This window comes from Orbilia oligospora (assembly GCF_000225545.1).
Source record: "Orbilia oligospora ATCC 24927 unplaced genomic scaffold scaffold00110, whole genome shotgun sequence".
NCBI classification, from domain to species: Eukaryota; Fungi; Ascomycota; class Orbiliomycetes; order Orbiliales; family Orbiliaceae; genus Orbilia; species Orbilia oligospora.
The window spans coordinates 22,930-46,842 of NW_011645667.1; the positions used below are offsets into that span (position 1 = coordinate 22,930).

The following is a 23,913-nucleotide window of genomic DNA, read 5'->3' on the forward strand; positions in this document are numbered from 1 at the left end:
ATCTAAAAGGATACGACCTGATTCTAATGCCGCCTACTTCGTGACGTGGATCTGAGCAAACCACAGTATAAGTTAGAGTTATCATAAAAATTGTATACAGGCCTCTAGAGACCAGAACCAAAGCAGATAAGATAAAAAAGAAAGAAAGAAATTAGGAACATAAATTTAAACCGAGCAGCTGGGTATTCTTGGAGGGACAGGGGGTCTCTTGAATGGGGAGGGTTTAGCTCCTAGCCCACATGCACACGAAACCGGTCTGAAGTAAAGCGGAAGAATGACTAGAATTGCAACGATTTTTTACTGGAGGGATAGATAAGAGTGTATGTACTGAAGGTTTCCTGCACGAACGACAATATGCGAGTGATTTATCACAAGGGGTTGCGCTGACAGGACTTAGAAGAGAGACAAGGTATATTGGGCGACGAAATCTAGATTTCGCTGCGATTGGCACCACGACTGTACTATTTCTTTTCCGTTCCTTCTGAAGATTTCGAGGAGCTTTCATCTGTAGTCGTAGTAGTTTTCGAGGAATCATATCTTTCGTTGTCGGCGCTCCGGTCGTCTTTAAGTGTGGCGTCTTTGTCCAAAGCCTCCGTATCCTTCTCTTCGTCATAGTCAAACATCTCTGTGTCGTTAGCGTCGGCGAGACCTTCAGAACCATCGCCAAGCATGATTATCCTACCCCCCTCGCGGGCTGTGATGCCGTATGTCTTAATTGTCCCGTCTTCCTCTTCTTCGAAATTGGCATAATAGCTTTGAGGACGGAATCCATGGGTTTTAGGTTGAGCTATATGATGGTGCCAAAGAGTAGTTAGCAGGTTAGATTCGGTTAAGATATAATGCCGCGAATGCAGCGCTCCACAAAGAGGGACTTGCCATACTCTGGCGGCGCACAGGGGCCGTCTCCGTCGGCTACTCTCTTGGCAACCATATCATACCATTCATCCTTCGTTTTGCCCCTTAGGAATGCGACTATGGCGATTGTCATATTGTCGCACCCTACACCGCCATTCTCGCTTGACGGAGCTAGACAGTTGTCCATCATATTCTCGCAAATTTTTTGTAGTTCCTGCTTTTCCACAATTCCTCGTCGCACAAACTCAATAACAGCCTGTGAGGACTGGCAATCCCATATTCCTACCGAGTTACCATATAGGTTAACCAAAGTTCGTCGTTTTATTGCTATAGGGGTAAGAGTAGCTTACCGTCACAAGCGATAACCATAAATTCATCATCATCTGTGAAATCGTGGATGACAACGTCTGGGAACGAAGTCACAATTTGCTGCTCTGGTGGAAGGTCGGCACTTTTCTTAAATTCAAAGTCTCCGATAGCTCTGGACAATGCTAAATTTCCATTAACCCGGCCAAAGTCGACGAAGCCTCCAGCCGCTGTTATGCGGGCTTTCTCGCCTGTCGTTAAAAAAAAAAAACCATTTGTTAGTGGCAGTTCCCCAGAAGAAGGCGGTTTGTGTTGGCTAATCTAATCAACGAAGAAGGGATGTTGTCAAGACCGTTTAGCTAACCTTCGTTTTGGGGCTTATGATCAAAGGAAAGAGGTTTAGCTCTGCCCTTGACACCTAAAACGGTACGAGAATCGCCAGCATTTGCCTGTGTAGGGACACCGATGAGCCCAAGTTTTGGACGTGATATGGCAATATGATTTAGGAACTCACGACGAATATCTTATCGCCTGTAACGATGGCTGTGGAAGCGGTACAACCCGAGATCTCTTCGGCATATTTCGGATCTACAGTTTTTTGTTTGCGATGTTAGATAAGCAGATACCCGGGGTGTGTCTTGGAATATAGCTCTTGCCTTGTAAGATAGCCCTGTCGGAAGCAAGAAACCCGTCCTTCATTGCCTTTTCAAAGTTTCCGGTCGGGAAGTCGGACTGTTTGGCTATTATTTTATGGACATTCTGGCCACTAAACAAAGCCACATTATCACCGCCGTGACCATCATAAACTCCGAAGAAGCTCACACGACTTTGGGGGGTTGTCTTTTCAGTTTTGTCATCGGGTTGGAGGTCAAGAATGGCAGCGTGTGCATCTTCCATACTTATACGCCATCCTTGCATCGAGGAGAGTCCAAAGTAGAGCCTGTCATCCTCCCCATGCTCTGATAACTATGTAATGGAGATTTTGTTAGGCATACTGCAAATGAGAACTGAACATGCCAGGAAGGTAAGGATGCCAGGAAGGTGAGGATGCAGTAACGTAGAGACCGTACCTTCTCGACGACCGGTTCTGATAAGGTCTGACCCATGGTAACTGTTCAGGTATTAAAGTAGGATACGTTTAGTGGAGGTGGCGTTGGAGGTAAATAGAATTGCAGGCGGGGTAGGAATTCGTAGCAGGGACCCTTTATCCAGGGTAGCTACTCGGTATATGTGGATGTAGTCGATCCGGGAGCTAGTTGGTTTGAGAGAGCAATCGGGTGAGCAAGCAAGCTATGTTTTCTGTTGATTCCCTCTTTTTCCTTTTTCCTGCTTTATTTTTATTTTTATTATTTTTTGTTTTATTTATTTTTTGCGTATACTGTTTTCTCCCGTTGGAATTTTCCTATCTGTTATGAAACACAGGGTTGTGGATGGTTTTTTTTTTAGAGAACGAGGGAACCAAGGATAAAAAATTGCAAAGAAGCAAAAAGGGAGATGGAGGTAGCGAGCTGTGTGCAGGGTCGTCAGAGGTTCTCGTTTTTTATGATTAACGGCTTCCCTATTGGCTATCCCTGGTTCTAGCTACCTGCTGCTACTGTTGGCTGAGGAGTACCTAGGTAAGAGTTTTGAGCAAGAGTGTGAAGGATTTGGAGGGTTTATAGCGGGAGTTGACGATGATATTGATAAGCGGGGTTGAATCGGAGAGCGAGCAGGTAGGCTGGCAGGCGTCTAAATTCAGGAACTGGGTTTCTGGTGGTATTATACGGTAGCGGTTGTTCTCACCCTTTTATGAGCTGCCCGATCGTATCTAAATGTGTTTCTGACAAAAGCAACTGGTCGTGTGAGCTGAGACGAGGTGATGTCCGAGGTGGGAACGGGTGGATGGGGAGGTTTGTGGTGAAGGTAATGGCGGTGGTGGTGGTGGTTGTTGTTTTGGTGGCGGGGGCACTGATAGCGTGCGCCTGCGATTGTTGCCAATGCAGAATTTTAATTAGGTTGGATTCTTAGTCCCGCTTGCCCGCACCTCCCGATTTACAGTCAAGTACGGTATGAGTAAGGCTATATATATACTCCGACTTCACCATAGCTACATCTACTGGCTATAGCCTAAGTACTTCCTAGGTTCTTGGTGGTATCTAGTCGAACGCGTAAAGTAGAGTAATGGAATGTAATGTAAGGTACACTAGATAGCCAAGCTGCGAAGTATATACATACACTTACGTACTCGGCAAGTACTTATCCGGCTTGATCGAGGCAGGTGGAGAACAATACAATACGATATCCTACATCAATACCTCGATCACAAGCAGTAGTAAATAGCAATAAACTGCTATTCTCTAAATCCAAGAAAATATCTACTTGGGTCGTCAAGAAAGTAAAAACTCAATAACTTTTTGGTTTAAACTCAACTACTTCAGGCCCAAACGAACCCGTTGCCTGTTTTTTGGCCGCCATTATTATCCCCATCATATGAGTATATGATCACCACTCACAGGTCATCGCCTTTTCATTTCCTTCAAGGATTTTGACGACAGCCTGGACAAGGCTAATCACTAATACCAAAGCCCCAAACCCTACACAACCCCATGCTAAAACTGTCCTCCAGCTGCGGGTCGAGAGTTTGATATAACAAAGTGGCGGGAGAATATATGCCAATGCACAGGCTGAAGTTGCGCCGATCAACTCGAAAACAGCGCCGAGATCACAAGTAAAAAGGGATATCAACAAAGCCGAAATAATCAAGCCCCTAGCCAAAAGGGGGGGGGAACCCCCCAAACGTTAGATTCTTATTTCCTTAGGTGAACTTCATTTCCTTATATCTGGGAGCTTAGACTTACGTCGTAAATATGACATGACGCTTCATTTCAAAAGGGGATCCTGGATACCAGTAGCCGATCATCACCTAAGAGAGTTATTAGTAAAAAATACTTGATGTGATGTTTAGCCACCCAAATAACTCACTTCCCTACACACGAAAGCCTCAAGAGGTAGGGTTGTCAACATATTCAATCCGAAGCAGCTATTTGGAAACGAAATCGTAAGTTCGTGGTTTATTCAAGGTGATGATCAATACTTCCAAAACTCACAATCGCGCGATATTCACCATCAAGTTAGAGTTTGGGAAATTGTTTAGGACGTTGCCCATGGTTTTGTCCCCGAACGTCAAAAACCCAGCGAAGGCCATTCCCATACAGGCAACCATCGAAATGCCAGTCGAGTAGTGCGTCACTCGAGCGAAGCGATCAAGGGTGGGCTTTCGTAGGGAACCATAAATTAGAAGGGAGTTATGATCTAGAAACTCTGTGGATTAGTCTCTCCACCTGAAAAGTGATACCAAGGTGGTGACTTACGGCAGACAAAGGCTGCGCAGGCAGGGAGCATGGCATAATATATCTTGTTAGAGGTGGAGTTTCGTTGGGCTCGAGCCAGTTGTTCCAAGGCCTAGGCTAGGATTCGAGCTATACGTGATAAAGGAACTTCAGATTCTCACCAAAACTAATAACACCGATTGCCTGGAACACTCCAGAGTTTAGAGTGAGTAATGGCCCTGAAAGGGTTCCTCTCAGCTCGTTTGCGACAAAGAACCCCTGTGTAATAACCGTCACGACGATGACAAGCATGCTCACAAGGGCTAAGGCTGAAGCCTTTGCGAGCTGTGAAGTGAGGTCCAACCCTGATCAGCTATCCATCGAGAGATCTCGGAAAAAAAGGCATTGGCCTCACCTTTGCAATGTCTCGGTATAGACTCAACGGATATGATATCCCGACGACACATAGAACAATCACGGCTCTTCGATTCGTTAGGAGCCATAGAATAGACATATCTTTTAGGCGAGGAAATAGTGCTGCCAGAACGTGGGGAATAGTATCGCCGATAATGATGCAAAAAGCGATCATCCCACCAAAGGCGCTGTTGAGAAGGGTTAAAGAAATAAGTCAGCGTATTTAGAGTGAGTAGCTTATTCGAACTTACAAGGCCCACTGGGCTAACTGTGGGGAGTATTAGCAAAAGGAATCGATGGGGTAGTATCATTTTAGGTAGGTCTTACAGATATAGATATTAGGCCCCACTTTCCAAAGCACGCGCTCACTGTGGACTGAAATGAGTTTGCACCAGAGAGCTTGGAATTTATAACTATTAAATTGATCGTCCAATCAACCTTTGGAGATAAACCAACAGAGAAATAGTTAGATATAGGGCAAGTAAGATCACAACCGTGTAAATTGAATACTTACTAAAAGCGTTAGAACTATGAGAAGAATTACGCCTGTTGCGAGCCCTGCCTGTTTGAACGCATATGGTTGACCTGAAATCGACAATAATGAGAAAGATGATGCCTAAAGCTCGGAGCAACTCGGATTTTACATACCGATAATTCCTGCCCCTCTATTACGATCTATTAGTACTTTTCTCATAGTTCACGGCACGGTAGTCGTTCTTCCTGGGCTCACATAATCGAGTTGGCCATGTTCATAAAAGCCATTTTCATTCCACTTCTTGAGGCAGGATCCTCAAAGTTGTCGTTATCGAGGCCAGCAAATACTACGGATGGAGCCGCGATATTCGTTAGGAGAGGCGCCGTCCCTCCTTCCACTGCGTGTGCAAAATCATCGTCGTCAGATGAATTCAAGAAGTCCTCATCGTATGTCCACCTTTCGTCATTGTCCCGACTGGCAAAACCAACAGAGCCTGCCAGTTCGTCGTCAACGTCGAATCGAACAAATCTCTTGGGCTGGGGAGCAGAAGGCTCCAGTGGTATTGACGGCGGTGAGGAGGAAGTAGACGAAGGGAGATATGTGGTCCCTCTGGTTAAATCGGTCGATGGCCGTAAGCCGCCGGGGGGCGATGGCGAGGAAACAAAGATATGGTCTTCATTTTGTCGACTGCTTTTCATCTCATTACGGGCGCAGGTTTAGTTGGCACAGCTGTCGAATGGTAACGACTGTCGTTGCCCAAATTAGCATCTAAACCGGAAAAGAAAAGGCTGAATAAGCCATAAGGATAATATATGAAAGGATAGCTCGCTGGATCCTGTTCGGTTGATATATAAAATATCAACTGGATGTAGCCACCTGCTCCCTACACTACCAGCAATTGCAATCCGCTTCTCACATACCTGCTCGAGGAGTGATATTGATATTGATCGCGGAAGATTCCAAGCAATCAAGAGTTCCCCTTTATAACACGGTTTATATGAAGTTTCGACGATTGAATTAGGTATTTGGTAAGTAATACAGTAAGTAAGTACGTAGTAGTCGAGCGAGGACGTTTGGCTTTTATTGGCTGCTGAGAATCACCCAACCGCAATTGTAATCCCAAGCGCGTCGCTTTGCATCGCAACTTGCCTTTTGGCTTGCACCGTGACTGCGACGACCAACCACACCACCTTTCAGGATCCTTCTTCCCTCTGATTCACACTTCACCCTTCACCCTTAACTCCCAGTCACCTATAAACTTAAAGCGCGGTCTATCTCTCCTTTTCTCTCCCCATCTCTCTTCGACGTCCATACTTCGATCTCCGACGCTATATCACAGCCTCAACCGTCGCCAACGTGCTTCTCAAATCTCTTCACAAACGCAGTTCTGCCGGGTCAGACATGGCGAGCATATTTGGGAGTGCGGCGACAACCACCACGGCTGCTGCCGCCCCAGCGAGCAGTACCCAGGGCGACTTGAAAGGGGATCTAGAGCTGGTATCTCCTCCCGATGACAGCATTCAAGAAATAGCCTTCTCGCCGAATGCCGATATGCTAGCCGTCGCGTCCTGGAACAAAAAGGTCCAAATTTACGAAATACAACAGAATGGGAGTTCGGCTGGGAAGGCAATGTATGAGCACGAAGGGCCCGTCCTATCGGTCTGTTGGTCTAAGGCAAGTTGCAGTTCTTGAGCCTAAATTGTTATTAATCATCTAGTTAATTGCTAACAGCCTCTGGATTGCGAAACTGTAGGATGGATCCAAAATATTCTCCGGCGGTGCCGACAAAGCGGGTCGAATGTTTGACGCATCTACGGGCCAGAGTACCCAAGTTGCTGCTCACGATGCCCCCGTTAGGTGCGTCAAGGTCATCGATATACCCGGCGCTGCTGGCCCGATACTTGTGACTGGGTCATGGGACAAAACCATCAAGTATTGGGATTTACGTTCTCAGAACCCCGTTGTGACAGTAAACCTTCAGGACCGTTGCTACACATTAGATACCGCCCTTAACCTGATGGTTGTCGGAACTGCAGATCGCTATATCGATATCTTTAACCTTTCGAACCCTGGAACCATTTACAAGACCCTCCAGAGCCCTTTAAAATGGCAAACAAGAGTAGTATCCTGTTTCCCCAATTCCAGCGGGTTTGCCATTGGAAGCATTGAGGGAAGATGTGCGATCCAGTACGTTGAAGAAAAAGACAATAGTTTGAATTTCTCATTTAAATGCCATCGCGAGAACCCACCAAATCAACGGGACATAACAAACGTCTATTCTGTCAATGCAATTTCATTCCATCCGACCCACGGTACCTTTTCTACCGCAGGTTCAGATGGTACATTTCATTTCTGGGACAAGGATGCGAAGCATCGACTCAAAGGGTAGGTTCTTTACTCGAGATTAGTCCAGGTCATCGGGAGCTAACCTTTTTTCACTAACTAGATATCCTGCTGTCGGAGGTACCATATCTTCAACTGCGTTTAATCACAATGGTAGAATATTTGCCTATGCTGTTAGCTACGATTGGTCGAAGGGTTATCAGGGCAATACTCAAGGCTATCCGAATAAGGTCATGCTTCATCCAGTCAAGGACGAAGAAGCCAAACCTCGACCTCCTCAAGGAGGCAAGAAGAGATGATTGATATCAAGGAAAGCAATATTCACCGACAATCATATGCACGCCCGGCCATCCTTTGGAATTAGGGGTCCATGGAGGCAGCTGGTACTCGCTCTATCCTCCGTCTTGTACCCTCCTCAGAAATTGTTTCTCATAAGCTATACACTACGGATTCATCTAGCTCCAAGAATTTATATTAGAACCAATCTGTTTTTCAAGCATCCGTTTTGTGATTCGGGGTTCTTTCTTTCTTCACCCCTCCTTTTTCCAGCATTTTGTAGGATTTTGGGTTTCTCTGCTCCCTCGTTCCTCCCTGTATTTCTAGTCGATGAATGAATGAATGAAATTTAATCAAATCTGGAACCTCGTCGAGTCGCGGATGCACTCCACCCGCGCCCGAATGGGGTTAGTACCCCGGTTTGTTAAACGAGGATACGCAAGCTAAGCTGCATTAACTGCATCAATCAGCAAATGTGTTCAAATCCGACCTACTCCTGGAATCTACGGAGGTCTCGAGTCCACCGCGCCCCATTTTCGTTATTTATGGCCAGGACCACATAATTTTTCTGTTCCTTTTCTTTGGCACTCACTGCGTATTAACTCCTAGGCAGTTTTGCTCCCAGCTTGTCAACCCTAACCTGTTTACTCCTTCCCTTCGTCGACCGAGATCTCGTGTGTTCTGCAGCGTGTTGGAGTAAGCTCAAGGGGGCCATTAGGGCGAATACGTACACCTTCGATCTAGCCTCTTCATTTTCTAACCTTCCGCGCCGTCGCCCAAACGTGCCTCACCAGGTACTCAACACCGCCAGCAATGCCTCGTCAATCCTCCCACCGGAGGTCCATTCTGAAAGCTACTAGTCTGCTATTACTCCTTCTGCCGGCTTCCGGCTCTACACAAAAAGCGGCAAAGGACTACTTCGTCAGGTCCCTGCCGGGTGAGCCCGAGGATACTATGATTAGGATGCATGCTGGGTATGTTTGTGCTGTATTTTGACAAATCAATCTGATATCTGAGCTCTAATTAATCTTCCGGATTTTAGGCACATAGAAGTTGATCAGGCTACAAATGGTAACCTTTTTTTCTGGCATGTTACCAACCGGCACATCGAGGCGAGACAACGAACCGTCATCTGGCTCAATGGTGGACCTGGCTGTTCTTCAATGGATGGCGCACTCATGGAAGTCGGGCCTTACAGGGTGAAAGATGGTAAACTTTCTTATAATGAAGGCAGTTGGCATGAATTTGCAAACCTCCTGTTCGTCGATAACCCCGTCGGGACAGGGTTTAGCTACGTTAATGGCAATGGTTTTCTGCATGAGCTTCCGGAGATGGCTAAGCATTTCGTTATATTTCTGGAAAAGTTTTTTGAGATCTTCCCCCACTACGAGAAAGACGAGGTAAGAGCCCTTTGAGTGCGAACCTGGGAACTACCTTTAACATCTTTTTTTTTTACTAGATTTGGTTCGGCGGCGAATCATATGCCGGCCAGTATATACCTTATATCGCAAAAGCTATCGTTGATAGAAATAGAGTTAACCCTCAAAAATGGAATCTTGCTGGTTTACTCATTGGCAACGGCTGGGTCGATCCTAAGTCCCAATACCCGGCATATCTCGAATATGCCTACTCTGCCGGACTTGTCAAGCGTGGATCAGATGTCGCGACAAGACTGGAAGCACAGCAAGCAACGTGTTTAGCGCACTTACAGCAATTCGGAAACCAGATCGAAGATACCTCATGTGAAGAAATTCTCCAACTAATCCTCAGATTAAGCATTGATGACGAGAAGGATGGTAGAAAGCAGTGCTACAACATGTACGACGTTAGGCTGAAGGAAAATTATCCCTCATGCGGCATGGCATGGCCACCAGATCTAAAATGGGTAACGCCTTACCTTCGTCAACCAGATGTCGTTAAGGCACTACACGTCAATTCTGACAAAATGTCGGGGTGGGAAGAATGCTCTGGTGCTGTTAGCGGATCATTCAGAGCGCGAAACTCTAAATCATCCGTAGAGCTACTACCAGATCTTCTAAAAGAGATGAAAATTATGCTCTTTAGTGGAGATCAGGATTTAATCTGCAATCATATCGGGACAGAAAACTTGATAAAAAATATGACGTGGAATGGAGCTACCGGGTTCGAAACTAGCCCAGGTGTTTGGGCACCGCGGTCTGAGTGGGTTTACGAAGGGAACCCTGCGGGTTACTATCAGACCGCCCGAAACCTGACTTACGTCCTCGTTTACAATTCATCTCACATGGTTCCCTTCGACGTTCCCATGCAATCGCTAGACATGCTCGACCGTTTCATCGGTGTCAGCAAGGATGGCCTTGGTCACATTCCGATGAAGCCGAGTGGAAAGCAGAGCAGTAGTGCTGGTTCAGGCTCCATTCCTGCGAATGCTACTCTGTCCGACGAGGAGGAAAAAGCTGAGCAAGAGAAACTTGAAAAGGAGCGATGGAAAGCGTATTATCGGTCAGGAGAGATAGTCCTCGTCATTGTTATTGTTGCGGCTGGAGTTTGGGGTTATTGGGTATGGAGGCAAAGAAGGGCGATGGGCGATGGCCATACCAACGGTATTGCTTATACAGGTCTCAGCCAGGGGAAGCGTTCTCGGAGGACGGCTGACATCGAAGATGGTGATTTCGAAGAAAGCGAACTAGACGACCTTCACGTTGCCTCCCCTGTTTTCGACAGGGAGGCTGCTGGGGAAAGGCGGTACAGCATTGGTGGCGACTCGGACGAGAGTGACGGTGAAACACGAAAACGATACGAGAAATAATCAGAAGCCTCTTTAAGACCGTGTGGCAGTGACTAGCCTTTGGCGCGTTAGTTCTTTTGTGGATTTGTCCAGACTTCCATTCGCCTCATGCTGCACATTTTATTTTGACCTTTCTGGCGTTTTGGTAGATTGTGGGTTTTTATAGGGGTGGACTTTAACTAACGGAGGCACAAAAACCTCGTCGAAGAGTCCCATTTCTATAGTGATACCAATGGGCTCGCTCTTCGTATTTCCATTTCTCAATTTCTGATATCTGATCGTCATTGGCATTATTGTTTTCATGTTTTCTCTCTCCTTTTCTTTCTGCGATTAGGTAAGGATTAATGTATATACAAAAATTTAAGTGTACTGTATGGCTTTTAGTTTCAAGACTGGGTATTTTCTCCGTTTACAACCCTACCCGAGCCTATAAGTACGAAGATGCGTATATGTGCAATCAGAGTTTCCACTATGGTCAAGCTGATGCTGTCACTTCACCGGACTCTAGTATCAAGACTTAACCGATCCCCAGGCTCTAGCTCAATCACTCCTTTAAGTTCAGCCCTTATCGTCTTTAGCTCCTCGACCCCCTTATTCATGGTCTCCTGCTCATTAGCACTCGAAACCTTTATAGACGCTTGGAGCAAGAACGAATCCGCAGGATCTAATTGACGAAGAGTATGCGTAGGTAATGGTGAAAACGACTGTGGCGGTAGCAGTATCCTTGTTATAGTAACGTAGACATTATGATAAACAAAGTAATCCCCGGAGAGGACGTACTCGGATACAGGTCTGGATAATTTACCACCGACCTCTGGAGTTAGCCATTTTCTCCACTCACTCACACACACTTAACACCCCAAATTATCTAGCGAAAGATTGAGTATACATACGTATAGCCTAGGCTATCGACGAATGACAGGGCGTCACCCTCATGAACTCCTGCATTGTGAACCATGCGTGATGTCACTGGTCTCTTGCCATTTACTTCTGGGAGGTCCGAGAAACGTATTGTCCACTTTTGCTTTCGAATATCATATGGAGCTTTTTCAGTTTTTGTGAACTTTACGCTTTGCTCCACCGCCGCATTTATTGAGTCAACCTCCATAGCATCGCCGTGTGATTGGCCAGGCGCGAGAACCCCCGGCTGCTCTGCGACGAGAGTATCATTTTGGCTTTCGTTCTTGAGAATATCAGCAACGAGTTGGAGATAGTAAAAGTCGCCAGTAGCTGCAGTATTTGCAGGACCAGCGCTATTGTTCCCGCTGACCGGGCCCCCGATAGTCTGCCGGTTTCGTTTAGGTTTGTAGATAAGATGATGCTCGAGTAATGGGGCGCCAGACATGCCCGTGACTGTCTTCAAGGCGCGTGTGACGTGGGCAACCCTCGAATTCGGAACATGGGAGAAAAGGGAGAGTTCATGCATTGCTGCGACTAGATCAAGGTTCCAGCATGGGTTGGGAACCTGTTGGTGCTGGATCGCTCAGCTATCGGCGGAATCGACCATGAGATGTTCGGAAGATGATCGATGGGGTCGACAATTTAGCTTGGGTGGATGATATATTCCCAAAATACTCCTAAATGGGTGGTAACCAGAGCTAAACGAGATGTCATACCCGTTATTCAGAAGTACTTTGTCCACATCATTCAATTCCAGAACCGGCTTTATATTGGCCAGATATGTTTCTATCTCTATAAGATAATTTACTACTCAAAGAATACTCGATAGACTTCCATTTTCTCATAACGCGGAATTAGAAAAGAGGGGGGGGGAGCCAGGAAGGGGGGGTCAGGAAGGGAGAAACTAGGAGTATTCCCATATTACCATACTTCCATAGATACCTACCTACTTAGATAACTAAGTACACATAGAAACAGCGGATTAGAACAGGTATTCGATATCAATTGCGAGGCAAATACAATAGATACTCCATCAAGTAAATCAAGAAGACAATCAGTATATATTGCTAACAACCATACAGCCAAACTATTTTAGTCTCCATAGATGAAGAAACCAAACCAAGGAATCGAACCCGGCCAATCCGCGGCTTTTAGAATATAGGATTGAGTTGGACCTATTTTTGAGAATATGCGCAAGGTCAAGGTCAAGGGAATATTTCAAGAGGGAATTTATCAAGTCAAGTCGAGTTAAGTAAAACAAAAGACCAAAAAAAAAACCAAAAAAACAATAGTAGTAATAGTAACAGTAATAATAATAATAATAATAATAATAATAATAATAATAATAATAATAATGATAATAATAACAAGTTGCAGAATGAAATACAGAAGCAACAATAGTAGCAATGCCGAGTACCTGTAGGCACGAATCCAGTGAGAAGTCGTAGTTAAACCCATTTGAGAAAACCCATCACGAAGTTCACCAATGGGAAAACGTAGTTATAGTTATAGAACTTGAAGAGATAAACAAAGGGACGAGCCAGCATATCATACCTAAGGACACGCAAACGATTGTATAGCAGAGTCCAAGAGCCTCCTCCGGCGAATGGGCGGGTGGAGATAGCAACAAAAAAAGCAAACCAACAAGCCTTGGAATAGATACAAAAACAGCAGTATAAACACTTGATGAAACATATGTCAGGCAAGTTAAGGACCTGTCGCCAGTTGGAATAATTCGTTTTCTCCAAAGACACAAAGCCATTGGTCGGTTGTTGGGAGTATATGCCCCTTTACACAATAAGTATCATGGAAGTATGAGAGATAGAAGAGGAAATGTGGTTGCTCAACGAGGGGACGGTTGGAACCGTCAAAAAAATGCGAACCCAACAGAGATTCTAACTCTGTGAACGCCATTTCAGTGGAATCTTGCTATCCTTGGGGTCTTCCACCTCCTTTGGCTCCACAGCAGGAGTTTCGCCATCTTCTCCGTGTTCCTGGACCGCCACTTCGCCTTCCGGTTCTGGGCTCGTTGATTTCTTTTGGAGGAGACCTTCTCGAACTGGCGCTCCAGAGTTCCCACTGCTGATGGAGCCCGATGGTGTGACGGCAGACGAGCCTGTTGTATTGTGTGCGTGTGGAATATTCTCAGGAAGAGGGTGCTTTGATCCAATCTGGGTGACGCCTACATCGGACGCTCGTCCGGCTTTCGAGAGCGCATAATCCCCCGAATCAAAATATTTACGTTCCTGCAGGCAATAAAGTTAGCAACCAAATGTATTTTATGAAGATGTTTTTAATGAATACCTTGAGTCTGTTGCTTAATACATCTTTCTTGGAAGGAAGTTTACCGTAGAGGCGGAAAAGCTTCTGCTCTTCCTCAGAAAGAGACTGGATGGTACGAAGGCGGTTAGCGAGAGGCCATAACCGATAGAAACAGGTATACTGTGACAAAGTATGGCACAAAGCGGGTTGGTGACATAGACACATACGCTGATATCGACCTTGTTCCTCTGTGCTGGAAGCATTGGATCTATTCTTGCTAGTATATTGATATTGTGTCGTCACTCCCGCAGTATGGAAGCGCGGGGTAGAACCTGGCAGGATGTCCAACCGAGTTTTAACTAGATATCTGAACAGACGAAAGGGGGAAGGGAATGGTTGAGCCAGTAAGGATGATTATACAGCGGTGTGCTATCTAGGTTGAATATGTAATTGGGCTCGGGTTCGTGTTCTTCGGCCTGCCGTCCAGGATTCGATACCGCTGGCGGGGTTGATTGGTGGTGAGTGGATGGAATCTGGGTTGGGTGTTTTGGGTGAAAGCTTAAGTTAAGCCCAACCTCGCCTAACTAAGTATCCGCCGACTGAGAATTAAGGTAAGTGCTCGCAGACATTAAATTTAAATTAACATATACTATACTACGTCTCATCTCATCTCATATCGTATCGTATCGTATCGTATCGTATCGTATCGTATCGTATCGTATCGTTTATTCATTCATTCATTCATTCATCCATTCAAGCCGAACGTGTGCACATGCCTACTGGGGCCCAGCTTCCTGCGGCTCACCGTATACATTTGTGGGGAACTCATTTCTTAGAGATTTATATCAAGACGTTGCCTTCCGATCGCTATACTCAGGGCATTTAGGTATGCATGTGCATGTATTCTGCATAGTGATCTAGCGCTAGCTAAGCACTTAGTACTCATGTATTCGAGGGAAGATAAGGCAAATTTTATTTAGTTGCGAAGCCAGGCTTCAAACTCGTCCACATCGAAAAATCTTGCCTCGATAGTATTTCCGTTGAACATTCGTCCTTCCAAAGCGTTTACGGCCTAATCACCGCAGGTTGGGTTTAGTATTAATCTTCCTTCCCAGGGGACTCGTAAAAAAAAAACATTGGGACTTACTCTGAGGGCCGATAGTTGGCTTGTAAATTGTACAAATACTTTGGAGGGTGCGTCCTCCGATTGCTTGTGAATAATGTGAACCCTCTCGATTCGTCCATACTACAATATGAAATATGTTAGTCAAATAATCAAACATACGCTATTTTACATAACGGCTGATTATTGCCTACCTTCTCGGAGCATTCATCTCCTATCTCTTGCATAAGGACGGCTGGGTCTTCACCCTCAAGCCCGTCGACCATCTTGTGCAAGACCACAACCTCACTCATCTTACCAAATTTACCCACATCGTCACCCCGTTTCTTGTTCTTGTCGAGGATTTTTCCGACTCCCTTTGAGTCTTTGCCTTTGTTCGCTTTAACTTGAAGAGCGTGGACCATTCCTGAAGAATTAGCACCAAGACCGGTACCCTTTGTCCACCCATACTTCGACATCAACCTTTCCGCGAACCCCTTCTGGCCCGGCCGATTAGATCTGGGAATATCTGAGTCTTGTGCCGACTCAGAAGGGATATCTTCATTATCATCCTCGAATGCCTCGGACGGATCAAAATCACCATCCTGGCTAAGATCCGGTGGTGCAGGTGGCAGACTATAAATGACCGGAGCACGTGATATCGTAACGCTATGTATGTTTGAGGACCCGATTGCTGGAGATACTGACGGTAGGTCCCCGGATTCTTCTGGCGGCGGCGGCGGCGGCGGCGGCGGCTCGCGATCTTGTGGAACACCCGATATGGTACCAGTCGGCGCAGATGCAGCTTGTGACATTCTTGCCCTCATCATCCAAACCTCATCGCCGGTAGCGGCATCTAGCATAGGGGCCGGTTCGTGCTGAGGCTGAGGCTCAGATGGTTGGTCTAGATTGGGGGGAGGAGCGAACCCGAAACTTGCCGGGGGCGCAAAACCTGGAGGCACACCATGTTAGATAACGGATCAACTGCTGGGAATGACGGAAGGCGCCCATACCTTTCATTGAAAACCGTGCTCGCTCATCATCGGATTCATCTGAGCTAAAAGCCTGTCTTCTGCCATAAAGCCTATCACGCCAGTCTCGCATTTCCTGATCCTTCTCCTCGCTATCTTTATATTCTTCGTATTGGTTCGGTCTCGAAGGGTCGTAGATATCATCCCAACTTTGTGCTGTTTTTTCAAGGTCTTTATCCTTATTCTTCTTTCTTCTCTTTCTACCACCCCTCTGTCGTGTTGCGTAAAACCCATTAACATCATCGTCGTCGTCGTCGTCATTTGTTGCCCAATCCTCAAGGGTGCTTTTGACTATGGGTGCGCGTGTAGCTACTGCCGCCGTGCTCGAGGTCGTGGCCGATTCCAGGCCGTGGTCATTCGGCGCGTCGGATTTTGGTTGCTTCGCGAATGTGTTTATTCCAGCTCTTTTGACGGTCTTCTGTTGGTTCGGCTGGGGCCTACGTGGTATCGGTTGGAATCTTAAAGCTATTGCTCAGAAACCTCATGAGGAAGAAGGTGGTGACAACAAAGTCTTAGCCATTTATCGCATCGAAGGAAGATTTCAAAGGGGAAATAAAATTCAAAAAACAAATAGATAAATAAATAAGGAAATGAACCGGGAAGCACTTCCAGCTACCCCATGAGTCCCGCGCCCATCAGTGATGAGTCGCACATTGCGGAGCTGGGAAAGGGGTATTTGTATAGTGAAACCAAGTGAACGGATGTTATGTATGAATACCAGCTGAAGATACCTGCTTCTTCGCAGATGCAAGTTGGTCGCTGCCGCTTGCTGTGTCATTTGAGGATGACGGGGTGGCGCCGGGAGCAAACAGTACAGGCGATTTGGATATCGTGGAATGCTGGTCAGATTTGATGGGTTTCGGTTCTAGGAGGTCCGCGTAGAGGGATGCCATTCCCCTCCCGGTGTTCGACGCCATGGTTGCTTGGAGGTGATAATTGAAGTCCCAGCTAGATGTTGTGGTTTGGCGTCTAAAGTAATATTTAGGGATGGTTGGTTTTCTGAGGGGGATGTCAAGTCGCACGCCAAGCGATGGCCGTTCAAGATGTATGGCACACAGGTGTGAGTTGCAAACGTAATGAGGATTCTTATATATCGAAGGGCACGAGATTCCTCAGAAATTATCCCATGGCCATCTTAGCTATTTACTATTATCAACTAGGAGCTTCCAGAATCAATGCTAACATAACCACTTCAGCAACCTGCTTAATCACCCTAAGCGAAAGAAGAAAGATGTAAAAATGTGTGTGTGAGAGAGGGACCACAACGTTAAGGCTTCCACCGACAAATGTACATGAATCGTGCAAATAAACCCACGGCTTGAAGTTTCCTACGAAGGCTACAGGGGAGCGAAATTAAGCCCAAATTTACGCCTTATCTTCGCTTCGTCTGCCACTCCGTTCCGAAGGCCCAAACAACATTTCCTTTACCATGAATTCGTAGGTTAGTAAGGTCATAGCGGAGGCAGGAACAGCCCGAACCATGTTGGTACCCATTCCAGCATAAAAGGCCCTCCAACCTTCTTCCCTATAGACCGTTTTGACCGCATGTACAACTCCCTGATACCGTGGGACAAACGGTTCTCTAGACAACTTGCCCTCGCCGTTAACGCGACGCTGAGTTTGCATGCGAGTTCGGATAACTTCGTGAGGGTAGGTGGCGGAACTAGCACAGATCTTGCTAAGAATACTTGCAGCAAGGATCCCGGTTAGATTATAAAACTCGCCCTTCTCACTATTCCAAGCTTCGGACTCTCGGAACATTCTTTTGAATTCTTCATACAGGGGAAACTGGACGGCGACGTGACTCAATCCGAGCAGGGCTGGCGCTAGGCCTGAATAAAATGCTCTAATGCCTTCGACTTTGTACATAGTTTTCGCAGCATCTAGAGTAGATTTGTATTGCCAGGGAGCTTGGTGCGTCGTGGTATTTTGATGAGCCTGTGACATAAGGCGGGTCTTTATAACCCATATTGGATTTGTGCAGATGGTAGAGCAACCTCCAGCAATCATTGCAGACACTATGTGCGTGAGCCAGGGGCTTTTGCTCTCTGTATTCATGTTAGATTTTTAAACCCCCATAAGTACGAATGATATTAATGAATTTTCGAACAATACCTTCTACTTTGAGGACCTTCTTGGCTTTCTCATAGACAGTGAAATATACAGCCCAAGTTGGGAGGTAGCCCAGAATGATAGGCCCTAGACCTCTATAGAACCCAATGAATCCATCTTCTCTCCAAATGATCCTTGCCGTCCCCACCAAACCCCTGTAATTTGCCGAAGGAGCTGTGTGGAGGTTTAAAGCACCCGCTGCTCTACCGCCTGCAGGAGCGGGGACAGGTGCAAAACCCCCTTGGGCCTGAAGTTTGGTCTTGATGACGTCAAGAGGGCATGTCACGATGCCCGAGGCGAACCCGGCTGTAGCACCAGAAAAGGCGTGGATGAAAGCAGGTGTAAGATGAAAGCTTGAAGGGCCTTTTGGGAGAACGGGTGGGAGGCTCTCATTTTCAGACCGGTCGGTCGGCTGGGACCAGTACTTCTCAGACTCTGGGCCGCTACCAGCCTGGTCACGGGACAGAACGGAACTATGTCCTTCAGAAAACGGCAGACATGCATCTGTTGAACGTTCCATCCTAACGGGTTGATAACTCGGTTATTCAAATTGGTCACGGGGGCGGATGCGAACATCCCCGGGATTCGCGGTACGTACATACATTCAGTCACAATTTTGTCGATATTGTACACCTGTGTAATTGACAGTATTTTATTTTCCGGGGGGTGAATCGGGCGAAGCGCTAAGTGCTGGTTTTGTATACGGTGGATCGGATGTAAAACAGCATACAACCCACCCGAGGGTGTGCGTGAAGGGGATATTAAATCGGGCTTCCGATGAGGTGGCCAGTGGTGTATCAAGGTTCAAGATTGGATGATCTGGATCGAGATGGAAAGAAGTTCAAAAGTCGTCCAATGGAGAATGGTGATGTATGTCGTCTCGCTCTAACCCTTGGAAGATGGATAGTTTCTGCTTGGGGGTGGGTTCGAGAAGTCTTTGGGCGCCGTCTTGTTTGCATCGCTCTGTAATTTGTAGAGAGGTTCGTTATATGGAGTAAGTATATGGAGATTTTTAATTTTATATGGCGGTGTATGTACTCGTATATGGTAGAAAGTACCTAAGAAGATGCGGAGTAAGAGAGAAGGTGCATGGAGTATGGAAAGAGGGAAAGATATGTTAATTAAGAGTGAAGTAGGTAAATGACATGGACGCGAAGCGCGAGTTGCCCTGACGGTGGCGGCAACAGGGACCGCAGAGCGACAGGTCCTTGATCCAGGACTCGGTCACTGAGAGTGATGGAGAGGAGGGGCTTTGAGACGGTTGCCAGGCGAAGCAGAAAGATGTGGGATGTCAATGCAATGTCAATGCAATGTCAAGGAAGAGAGAGACGCCGAGGCAAAACCTGGACTAGCTGGGTAAACATAAGGTGGAGGACATAGAGAGAGAAAAGAAAAACTTAAGCAGCTACTCCTACACAGTAACCAATGCATACCTCCTTTTACCATGAGTACTATTCAATATATCCTAGACATACCAGTACCTACTTAGCCGAAGCGTTTTAATACAAGACTACCTACTTAGCTACCCAATAGGTACTACTTAAAGAAGTACTTATATACTTCCAGGATTTAGTTATAGTGTAGGTATGCAGGAGCCGAGATCAATTGGTCATGTCCTGCGAACCAGAACTAACTTTAGATGGAAAGGGGCGATCATGACCACTAATGTTGCACATAGAGCTCCACCAGACTAACCACTAATTAGTACTACACACTCCCATATCATATAAATAAACCCCTAGTATATAAATACTTACCTACTAAGTCACAGTTGAGGAGTCTAGCGACGAGACAATACTAAGTACTTAAGTATAAGGTATAAAGTATAGATATATTTAGCCACAAGTGTATGCTTAAGTCGGTACGCGGACATACATACCTCACTCTAAGCATTTCAAGAAGATAAGCAAGCAAGTATAGACTTTCCCAGAGCATCGTAATCTACATGGACTTTGCAATGCAATGCATTTCGTTTACGAGCGTTGGTACCAACTCGGTTCGTTGATACGTCCGCGTACAAGATATCGATACCGATATTGGACCACGACAATCAAGTCCCAACGCCCTGGCTTGGTAGTCACTTATGACCTAATTTGGACCTATAACGGTTTTCTTTTGCAACCGATGACCGATAACCAAAATCGAATCAATCACTAGTTTTCTCTTTAGGCTTTGTTGCCCAAAAAGTCTGCTCGTATCCGATACCCCTTGTAGGATTACCGGATCCAATTTGCAAACGTAGCCTAGACATGCTTCTCGGGCTGTGATAGCATTAGTTTCTTTCGCCACCTTTTGGGTTATTTCACTTGATATGACTTACGTCATACTCTCGCAGATTGTGATTCAGCGTTGGGCTTTGGGTTCCAGTTCCATCCTTTTCAGTAGGAGGTTTCGTTGTAGCAGTTGGGTCCAATGCAGATGAGGGCGATCGGACGCTGCCCGAAATCCTAGAACTATAATGTATTGCTAAAGCTCGAACCGATGGTATCGAAGCAAAAATTAGCGCAAGGTTGAGCTCCACGCTACCAGGGAATAAATTAGCCATCCAGACCATTTTGGTTTACTGTCTAGGGATCCTTACATTGTCCATGCATTGATAAGGAAAGCATTATCACTCTTCGAATCATCAGTATAAGACCCCCTAATAGCCTGAAGTCGGAAGCCGCTTGCAATAAAGACCCTAAGAACTATATTTTAGCGAACTGAATTGATCTTCGCGGTAGCATGAACCACGGTTTACGAGATCAGAGTTGATAGGATATATATATCTGAAGATAAAATACTTACACACCACCTCCTGAAAAGGTATACAAGGCCAGAACCTTTTCCCGTGGATACAATTTTAGCCGGAGCACTAGCGGCATTGGCAATATCCAGATGATTAAATCAGAGAGGATAAAGATGCAGGCAATCACAGTCTGCGCATCGCGTTGATCCACCCTGGCAGAATCGAACGGGTAGTTCCAATAATCGATGTGTGGATACGCATTAGCATAAAGAGCAGTAGATAACACGGTAGTTCCGCTGATGAGAATTGCCGTAGCATAGGCGGTCCTTCGTACAAAATTAAGGTTTGTCACGCGGTGATAGAAGAGGACGAGAGATAGTTTGATGACCATTGTTGTCCAGGGGTACATAATTACCAGGGCCGAATACGCCTTTGGAATGGGAAAGGTGACAGTTAGCAGGTATGATACCTTGCTCAAGATCCGCCGCTTAGTTGTAGATGATCATTCTATATACCTCGGAGCTATGCTTTATCGAAGCAAACTTTCTGTCATAAATAGCTGTGTAATGACCGCCTGGCGTAAATTAATGTTAGCCAACTTTAAAACTATATTTACAGCTACAGCTATAGCTGCCGGTAATGCTGTGAGTTCCATATCTTACTGATGTTTGAATGGTAGATTGCCAATGCCCCCCATGCTGTCGTCATCAACTGTGAATATTATTTGTATATGAGCGGACTTGATAATACGTCGGTGGCCTTGACAGATATCGATGCATTTCTTTCGAAATATCGAAACTTCAATATGAAATATATATATACAATTTGATGCTAGGGGGTTTCGGGCTAGAAGACTTACGAAACCAACTAGTGCGAGCCAATCAAACGACGCGATACCATTAGCTACTATACGCCTTGAAAACACCCGTAACGTCATGATAAAGGCGGTAAAAGCCGTGAGTGTAATATAAAGAGGTGCAATCAGATTTGGGTTGGTAGGATGCGGCAGATGAGGTTTGATATCATGTGCGATTGTTGTTATCGTATTGGCCATATCCTCGATGCCCGCAAACACCACTGATATGAGGAGAGAGGCATCCGTTGGCCTCATTCCAAAGGTTTGTACCAGTGTTTCTGGTGTGATGTTGCCGTTTACCGAAGTTATGTATTCGGCATACTTTTCAATCACATTTAGAATAGGTAGGTGTTCAAAATACGGTGAGAGTGCACCAAGACAGTAGGAATCATGCAAGATGACATAGATATCATCTGAAGATATGCCTTTGCTATAATCTACGGCTAATGTATTGTTGCTAGAGAGCATTGCGAGCTGATGTGAAGGGGGAAAACTTGGGCTGGGAGGAAGGGTTGATAATTTGAGAGTAGATTATAACCACTGCTGGCCTGGAGTATAGTACCTAAGATAGGCTAGGCACTTACTTAAGTACTACTGAAGTACTCTCACCATAGTCTGGGGGACGCACACCTCTGCCTTGCTCTCACCAGTCTTGCCTCCGGGCCAATACTGGACTAGTTAGCCCCCTGGAATAGTTCCACCAGACTATCTCCAGACTAGGAACTCGAGGCGGTAGTCTTATATACCTGGGTACTTACTACATGTAAATAAGTACTTAAGCAAGCAGTTATACTTTATTTTGTAGGTGTGCTTGTATGTACCACGTGAAGGCAGTGCAATATAATACACTCCAATTTACCTAATAATTTATAACTTACTTACTTGTTAACCATCCTTTCGATTCAAAGCGCCAGCTGTTTTATGCAATGCAAAAGCCGAAATCCAATTGCAACCCACAGATCAGCTCTACACCGGATCCTTAGATATGGATCCTTACGTAGTAGATATGGATCCTTGGATATGGATCCTTGGATACCGGATTCTAGGATCCAGTCCCAAGAACAGCGCCTAACCTTATATTGTCTGCCAATACCTACCGAGCGCTTCTAGGAGCTGAGTCGAAACTGGACAGTTATCAATATTAGCTAGTCATAGCGACCACAAAGACGCGAGATGCTGTGTAATAGGCAGGTAATTGGATATATTCCTTGGTATGTACGTTATCGAAAATTATCCGGGCCTCCATGGAATTAAAATAATATTGGCGTGGATAGAAAATTTAAATATCTGTCTGATCTTGTCATGTAGCATATGTATGGTCGAGATCACAGACACCGGTTCAATTCGCACATTCTACTCAACATTCCCAAACCTAACACATGGCCAATCGAGTTCCCCTCAGATAGCTGCCCGGATCTTTGTTGTCGCAGGTGTGAGGACCCGCAAGACCGGTTAGCACCGTGGATTCGATTAAACCCGTCACTGTGGCCCCGCTTCCTCCAAGCTCATTTCGATGGCGACGAGGGCCTAGAACGTCTTCTACACCGAGAGAACACAGGTATCTTCTTTTTTAACTGGGGGAGGTTGGTATCACAAGACAAAGAGCAATACGAGATCGGGAAACGGATACTAGCAAGCAAGCCTTATGATATTGGTGCTATCGGAGATCCCCTGCTTCGAAACTTAGACCATAAGAGATATTACCAATGGCCGGGCCGTCCCTACCGCAAATATGGTATGGTATCTTCTTATTCGGATGGTACGGTTTTTTACCATGCCATCAAGGAGTGCGTATCTTTCTATTCAGAAGATATGGGAGGAGTGTTTACTGGTAAGTATATATGTCCAAAATATATCAATATCGATACTTATCATGAATCGGTCTCGGATCCTAGGACCTAATGTCAAAACTGTGCCTAGGTATCTTGCTGGTTGATCCAATCCGCCACCACCATATCTTTGACATAACTTTCAACTTCTGGTACGGCGGGGTTGATTTTGACGAACATCAGACACAGTGCTTTCTTAATCCTTCGGGTCAAGAGCCAAGTCCTAACAGTAGCAGCTACCAAACCAACCGCGAGCAGACTCTTCTCAACGAACAGCCACCTGTTTCTGACAGGTTTATCTCTACCTTGCGAAGATACATAGGAAATCCTACACCCGGTAACTCCTATG

General features: G+C 45.8%; 10 protein-coding genes across 10 annotated transcripts; 2 read left to right on the plus strand and 8 right to left on the minus strand.

Moving 5' to 3' along the window:
• Positions 1 to 461: 461 nt before the first annotated feature.
• AOL_s00110g8 (uncharacterized protein) lies at positions 462 to 2,267 on the minus strand (the record flags this gene model as incomplete). Its single annotated transcript, XM_011126698.1, has 7 exons — positions 462 to 787; positions 895 to 1,137; positions 1,206 to 1,412; positions 1,526 to 1,610; positions 1,676 to 1,749; positions 1,788 to 2,127; positions 2,232 to 2,267. 7 exons carry the CDS (start codon positions 2,265 to 2,267, stop codon positions 462 to 464), a joined length of 1,311 nt encoding a protein of 436 aa, XP_011125000.1.
• A 1,727-nt stretch (positions 2,268 to 3,994) lies between these two features.
• Positions 3,995 to 6,056, minus strand: AOL_s00110g9 (uncharacterized protein; the record flags this gene model as incomplete). Its single annotated transcript, XM_011126699.1, has 11 exons — positions 3,995 to 4,063; positions 4,123 to 4,180; positions 4,248 to 4,452; positions 4,512 to 4,523; positions 4,652 to 4,814; positions 4,885 to 5,071; positions 5,135 to 5,151; positions 5,211 to 5,321; positions 5,398 to 5,468; positions 5,532 to 5,548; positions 5,614 to 6,056. The coding sequence occupies 11 exons, from the start codon at positions 6,054 to 6,056 to the stop codon at positions 3,995 to 3,997; spliced, it is 1,353 nt and encodes a 450-aa protein (XP_011125001.1).
• Positions 6,057 to 6,759: 703 nt separating this feature from the next.
• On the plus strand, positions 6,760 to 8,000 carry AOL_s00110g10 (uncharacterized protein; the record flags this gene model as incomplete). Its single annotated transcript, XM_011126700.1, has 3 exons — positions 6,760 to 7,032; positions 7,112 to 7,743; positions 7,805 to 8,000. 3 exons carry the CDS (start codon positions 6,760 to 6,762, stop codon positions 7,998 to 8,000), a joined length of 1,101 nt encoding a protein of 366 aa, XP_011125002.1.
• Positions 8,001 to 8,790: 790 nt separating this feature from the next.
• On the plus strand, positions 8,791 to 10,765 carry AOL_s00110g11 (uncharacterized protein; the record flags this gene model as incomplete). Its single annotated transcript, XM_011126701.1, has 3 exons — positions 8,791 to 8,951; positions 9,020 to 9,377; positions 9,437 to 10,765. The coding sequence occupies 3 exons, from the start codon at positions 8,791 to 8,793 to the stop codon at positions 10,763 to 10,765; spliced, it is 1,848 nt and encodes a 615-aa protein (XP_011125003.1).
• Positions 10,766 to 11,238: 473 nt separating this feature from the next.
• Positions 11,239 to 12,170, minus strand: AOL_s00110g12 (uncharacterized protein; the record flags this gene model as incomplete). Its single annotated transcript, XM_011126702.1, has 2 exons — positions 11,239 to 11,536; positions 11,638 to 12,170. The coding sequence occupies 2 exons, from the start codon at positions 12,168 to 12,170 to the stop codon at positions 11,239 to 11,241; spliced, it is 831 nt and encodes a 276-aa protein (XP_011125004.1).
• Positions 12,171 to 13,539: 1,369 nt separating this feature from the next.
• On the minus strand, positions 13,540 to 14,169 carry AOL_s00110g13 (uncharacterized protein; the record flags this gene model as incomplete). Its single annotated transcript, XM_011126703.1, has 3 exons — positions 13,540 to 13,890; positions 13,949 to 14,032; positions 14,134 to 14,169. 3 exons carry the CDS (start codon positions 14,167 to 14,169, stop codon positions 13,540 to 13,542), a joined length of 471 nt encoding a protein of 156 aa, XP_011125005.1.
• A 713-nt stretch (positions 14,170 to 14,882) lies between these two features.
• AOL_s00110g14 (uncharacterized protein) lies at positions 14,883 to 16,956 on the minus strand (the record flags this gene model as incomplete). Its single annotated transcript, XM_011126704.1, has 5 exons — positions 14,883 to 14,978; positions 15,054 to 15,152; positions 15,224 to 15,960; positions 16,022 to 16,504; positions 16,758 to 16,956. 5 exons carry the CDS (start codon positions 16,954 to 16,956, stop codon positions 14,883 to 14,885), a joined length of 1,614 nt encoding a protein of 537 aa, XP_011125006.1.
• A 448-nt stretch (positions 16,957 to 17,404) lies between these two features.
• AOL_s00110g15 (uncharacterized protein) lies at positions 17,405 to 18,671 on the minus strand (the record flags this gene model as incomplete). The annotated part of the gene is made up of 2 exons (XM_011126705.1): positions 17,405 to 18,087; positions 18,155 to 18,671. The coding sequence occupies 2 exons, from the start codon at positions 18,669 to 18,671 to the stop codon at positions 17,405 to 17,407; spliced, it is 1,200 nt and encodes a 399-aa protein (XP_011125007.1).
• Positions 18,672 to 20,394: 1,723 nt separating this feature from the next.
• AOL_s00110g16 (uncharacterized protein) lies at positions 20,395 to 21,270 on the minus strand (the record flags this gene model as incomplete). The annotated part of the gene is made up of 4 exons (XM_011126706.1): positions 20,395 to 20,412; positions 20,472 to 20,673; positions 20,733 to 20,831; positions 20,939 to 21,270. 4 exons carry the CDS (start codon positions 21,268 to 21,270, stop codon positions 20,395 to 20,397), a joined length of 651 nt encoding a protein of 216 aa, XP_011125008.1.
• Positions 21,271 to 21,537: 267 nt separating this feature from the next.
• AOL_s00110g17 (uncharacterized protein) lies at positions 21,538 to 22,203 on the minus strand (the record flags this gene model as incomplete). The annotated part of the gene is made up of 2 exons (XM_011126707.1): positions 21,538 to 21,590; positions 21,702 to 22,203. The coding sequence occupies 2 exons, from the start codon at positions 22,201 to 22,203 to the stop codon at positions 21,538 to 21,540; spliced, it is 555 nt and encodes a 184-aa protein (XP_011125009.1).
• Between the last annotated feature and the right edge of the window lie 1,710 nt (positions 22,204 to 23,913).